The sequence below is a fragment of the Stegastes partitus genome, unplaced genomic scaffold (genome assembly GCF_000690725.1).
Source record: "Stegastes partitus isolate 25-593 unplaced genomic scaffold, Stegastes_partitus-1.0.2 Scaffold1208, whole genome shotgun sequence".
Lineage (NCBI taxonomy): Eukaryota > Metazoa > Chordata > Actinopteri > Pomacentridae > Stegastes > Stegastes partitus.
Window position 1 is genome coordinate 185,145 of NW_007578939.1, and position 5,239 is coordinate 190,383.

The 5,239-nt window shown below is 45.4% G+C and overlaps 1 protein-coding gene across 1 annotated transcript in view; it reads left to right on the forward strand.

Annotated features, from left to right (window-relative positions):
• Positions 1-5,239, forward strand: part of ttbk1a (tau tubulin kinase 1a) — a 45,152-nt gene that overhangs the window by 19,209 nt on the left and 20,704 nt on the right. Inside the window, exon 8 of the mRNA XM_008297315.1 lies at positions 4,005-4,097. Coding sequence (XP_008295537.1) covers positions 4,005-4,097 — 93 coding nt within the window. The remainder of the gene's footprint in view (positions 1-4,004; positions 4,098-5,239) is intronic.

Below are 5,239 nucleotides of genomic sequence, written 5' to 3' on the forward strand. Positions count from 1 at the left end.
CTCTCCTCTCCTCTCCTCCTCTGCCTGTGTTGCAGCAGTCAGATGAATATTTGATGCTCTATCATGCGTCACTGCTGAGAGACCTTCTAGGCTTCCAGCATCTCTCTCTTTGTCTCCCACTCTGTCTCTCTGTCTCCATCTCTGTCCACAGCTGAGTCAGCTTCAGTCCAGTGATCTGAGAGGATTGCCTCTCTCTCATTCTCCCCTCCTCCACTCCATCCTGCTGCTCTCTGCTTCCTTTCTTGCTCTCTCTTCCCTTCATCACCTCTTACACAGAGGCACATTAGCTCTGATCAAGCAAGAACTCCCATCTTCATCAGGAACATCTGCTGACATCTCTTTATTGACCGCATCTCTTTCTGCAACAAGGAAGGCGTCCCGTGTTTTTCTTTCCACCTCTGATCTGTACCAGTAGTCGACAGCTGCAGCTTTTCGTCACCTTTACCTCTGATCAGTTTTATAAAGGTGCAGCATGAAGGACCTGTGTGAAGGACTGACGTAGCTGGAAGAAAATGAGACTTTATTCTGCAGCAGTGATATCCACTCCTGATGAGACCACTTCTCTGTATTTATAATTATCAGTTTGCAGTCGTAGTGAGTGGTTAGACTGTGTTTGTGTTTTTTTGTGTTTTTTCCTCGAAGTGCTCCTTCCACCGCTCGACCAGATCCCCAGTCTGGGTCAGCAGTTCTCCTCCCTGGCTCTATACAGCCGGGGCGAATCCCTGCCTCCCCTTTCTGAGGCATCGGACGGTTTGCCAGAACTTCCTCAAAGCCGACCGAAAGTCCTTCTCCATAGCCTCCCTGAACTCCCACACCCGAGTTTTAGCTTCCACAACCTCCACAGCTGCAGCGCCTTTGGCCAGCCGGTACCTGCCTGCTGCCTCAGGAGACCCCCAAGCCAACCAGGCCCGAAAGGTCTCCTTCTTCAGCCTGACGGCTTCCCTCACCGCTGGTGGTTTTGGGGTTGCCGCCACGACAGGCACCAGTGACCGTCTGGCCACAGCTCCTAATGTCTGCTTCTGCGATGGAGGCTTTGAACATGGCCCAGTCTGTCCCGAGCCTCCCCTGGGATGCAGGAGAAACACTTTCGGAGGTGGGAATTGAAAACCCCACGGACAGGGGCCTCTGCCAGATGTTCCCAGTTCACCCGCACTATCAGTTTGGGTTTACCAGGTCTGTCCAGCAGCCTTCCCCGCCATCGGATCCAACTCACCACCAGGTGGTGATCAGTTGACAGCTCTGCTCCTCTCTTCACCCGTATGTCCAAAACATACAGCCGCAGGTCTGATGATACGACTACAAAGTCGATCATCGACCTTTGGCCGAAGGTACTCTGGTACCAAGTACACTTATGAGCAACCTTTTGTTTGAACATGGTGTTTGTTGTGGTCAATCCATGGCTAGCACAGAAGTCTAAAAACAAAACACTGCTCGGGTTCAGATCAGGCAGGCCGTTCCTCCCAATCACGCCCCTCCAGGTTTCACCGTCATTGGCCACATGAGCATTGAAGTCCCCCAAGAGAACTATGGAGTCCCCAGGCAGCACCCCTTCTAGAACACCGCCCAGAGACTCCAAGAAGGCCAGACAGTCTGAACTGCCGTTTGGTGCATAAGCACAAACGACAGTCAGAGTTTTCCCCTCCGCAACACGCAGTCGCAGAGAGGCGACCTTCTGGTTCTCCAGGGAGAACCCCAGCAAGGCGGCGCTCAGCCGGGGGCTTGTGAGCATCCCCACACCCACCCGGCGCCTCTCACTGTGGGCTAACTCCAGAAAAGAAGAGAGTCCAATCCCTCTCCAGGAGTTTGGTTCCGGAGCCCTTGCTTTGCGTGGAGGTGAGCCCGACTATATCTAGCCGGTAACGCTCCACCTCCCGCAGCAGCTCAGGCTCCTTCCCCGCCAGTGAGGTGACGTTCCACGTCCCCAGAGCTAGTCTACGCCACCAGGGGGCGGTACACCAGGATGCCCGCTCCTGCCTACCACCCGGTGGGCATAGCACCCGACCCCGATCCTCTGCCCTGTGGGTGGTGGGCCCTCTGGGCAGCATCCCCATGTTGCTTCTTCGGGCTGTGCCCGACCAAGCCCCACGGGACTAATGCCCCGGACAACATAGCTCCCAGGATCACAGGGACACTCAAACCCGTCCACCGCGATAAGGTGGCGATTCGTTGTGGGGTCTAGTAAAACAATACTTAATAAATGTTATAGTGAAAATGTAGATAAATAAAAAATAAAAAACTATCAGAAATAAGGTGTAATTTTTGTTGTTTGTTAGAGGTCAGTTCCAATAGAGATTAGCTGACTTTAGATTAGTCGGTTACATGTGTTGGTAAATATGAAATGCTATTTACAGACTGAGGGCTCGAACCTACAGGAGGCCTAATTCTCTTCTGCAGGAACTCACTTCACGTTAACAACTAGGGAGGAAAACTAATTAGAATATGCAATAATTAAGATCATTGTTTGTGATGGAAGAGTGGCAATAGAATGTGCTAGAGGCCACCAAAGCAGACCTTCATGTGTTTTAGCCCCGACTGGCTGCTCCGTGTTCTTGTGGAATGCCTGTAGATGTTCTACACGGTGGACGGTCTGACACAAGCTGCCTGGCTGCTCCACAATCAGCTCCCTGCTGTCAGTGTGGAGCTTCTCTGAAGGACTCTGACCCTGAATGAATACCTCTTCTGTCTCTGATGTTTGAACTCAAACACTTAGGGCTCCCAACTAAGGCCCGGCTGGCCGATTAAATTGGTCGGGCCCTACTCCCAACACACTGTACATAAAAGATGGACCCATCTTCCAGGTCTGACAAGTAAAGCCAACGCGGATTTAACGTGACCTGTTTTCTTTGTAACAGCCAGCAGGGGGCAGCTGCTCTGGTTGCAAAAAGAAGTCTGCTTGTATAGAAGTCTTTGAGAACGTGACCGTACATATCTCTTATTTGGTGCCTCAGTAACGATGTTCATCATGAGTTCCGGGTCTTAATTACTCGTGTAAAATCTCCTTCAACACAGCATGATGTTCATTCAGTAATTTATGGTCCCATTTACAGGAAACTAGGCAATGAAAGAGGATGTGTTTGAGGACAGGACGACCACATGGCTGACATGTTGCTCATGTATCCCTGTGTTTGTTGACCTTCAGTTCTCCAGTGAGATCCACTGTCCAGCTTCAATAGCAGACTTAGTGCTTCAGAAGTGTAGCCCCTAAACCACTGGGTGACATCCTGGGTGTTTATCTTTATATACAGTGCGCAGGGCTCCGTCATGTGCATAGTGTGTTGATTTGAACACATTGTCTGTCATTAACAGCAGTTACAGTCAGTACACACTGACTCGTCCTTCCTTGATGTTCTCTATCTCAGAATACGAGTGCACGAGATGCTCACTGAGATTAAAATAACAACTTCACATGTTCTATACAAGCTTCTGATCTCCATAGAACCATACTGCATAGCACAACATAAAAACTGTTTTTCAAAGTGTAACTTACGTTTCTGACTTCTGTCTTTACACTTTTAGAACAATCCCAGAACCTCCAGTGTTATGTTGTTTTTAATGGTGTGCAGTGACGAGTCCGTTAACTGATTAATCAGAAGATCTGCTGGTTCTAAGCTCCTCAGATGTGAGAATCTCCTGCTTTTCCTAGTCTTACATGAAAGTCAATGAAATGTCTTTCTGTTATCGACGTTAGGTTTGTCAAAACTGTGAAGATAATGTGGGCTCTTAGAAACAATCAGTCAGTCAGTTTAAAGAAGAAAATAATCAGGAGATTAATCAACAGTGAAGATTATTTGTTCTTTATACAGATATATTTGGAATTAAAATAATTTAATGAAAACTGTAGAACGTGGAAGCGTAGCTGGAGTAATGCAGTCCTCTCACGTCACATGATGTTCAGTTTGTATTGATCACCGGCCATCAGTTCTTTTATCGATGATTTACTTTCTGTGATGTTTTTGTTTTTGTTTACCTGTTGACTGTTTTATTTTCATCTTTTTACGTTTCAGTCTTGTTTTTGTTTTTCTTACAGTTCCTTTGGAGTTATGATTTTGACGTGCATGCCTCCCGTTTCTCCATCATCTCCATGGTTACCCTGGGATGTGAGTGGTTTCTATAGCAACAGAGGGGTCACAGCCGCATCATCAGCCGACCACCAAATTGAAACTTGAAATAAAAAGAAAGGAAAAAAGTAGCTGGCGGTTTGTTAGTACAACTTTCTGAACACCTTCACAGCTTTTTTAAACTCATGGTGTAGAAAGGATCTTCATGACTGTTAATCAAGCTGTTTTCTTGCACATGTCAATTCGTCTGTCACGACTGAGATCATGTAGCTTCAACAAGTCATTTATGAAAGTTACGGTGAACCACTAGAATTTAAGGAATTAGTTTTATGGGACTTTAGAGTGAAACAAATCGTAGCATCCATGTGTTGTCTATACAGATATCTGCTCTTCTCTGCTGCTGTCGTATGATTGTTTATTCACCATGAACTTTATAAAACATTTGTGTGATACCAGCACAGTTTTCTGTCCCTCAGCACAGTGAATAATGTGCACATGCACCGCAGCTGACCAATTAAATAACATTTTTGTTACTCATATTTGAAATGTATGTTGTTCACATTAAAAAACAAGGTTCATTCAGTGGAAGGACCAAATTGGCTTCAGACTAAGTGAATGTACTGCCTGCCTGCATTCGTTTTGGTATTAAAATTATTACAAATTAATTTAGAAATAAAAAATACAGAAATGAAAAAGCATGTTGATAACAAAAAATAATCCAAATATATTCATCTCATCAATTCATTTTCTTTCTTTTTAATGCATCCTTTTCATCAGGCTGTTTCTGTATTTTAACTTGTATTTTTTTCAGCATTTCATGAATGGATTTTGTATTTTCGAGTCTATTTTTGTGAAGTAGGATGTCCTAACACATGTTGTCACACTCAAGCCCCCGGACCACATCTGGCCTGTAGTCTGGTTATATTTGGCCTGTGAGAACATTTAAACGTCCATTGGAGCTGATTGCAGGAGCAAAACCAAACTCTGTTTCCATATGAAAAGTTTTCATTATTTTTCTGGGAAGAAAGGAAATAAATTCACAGTTGTAGTCAGTTTTTCAGTAAATATTGAGTCAACTCAGTCCCAGTTTTTTTTTTTCATGTTTGAGTTTGACACCCATGTCTGTATATATATATATATATAAGTACAGTCGTGACTCCATAATCGACCCGTAACAATCC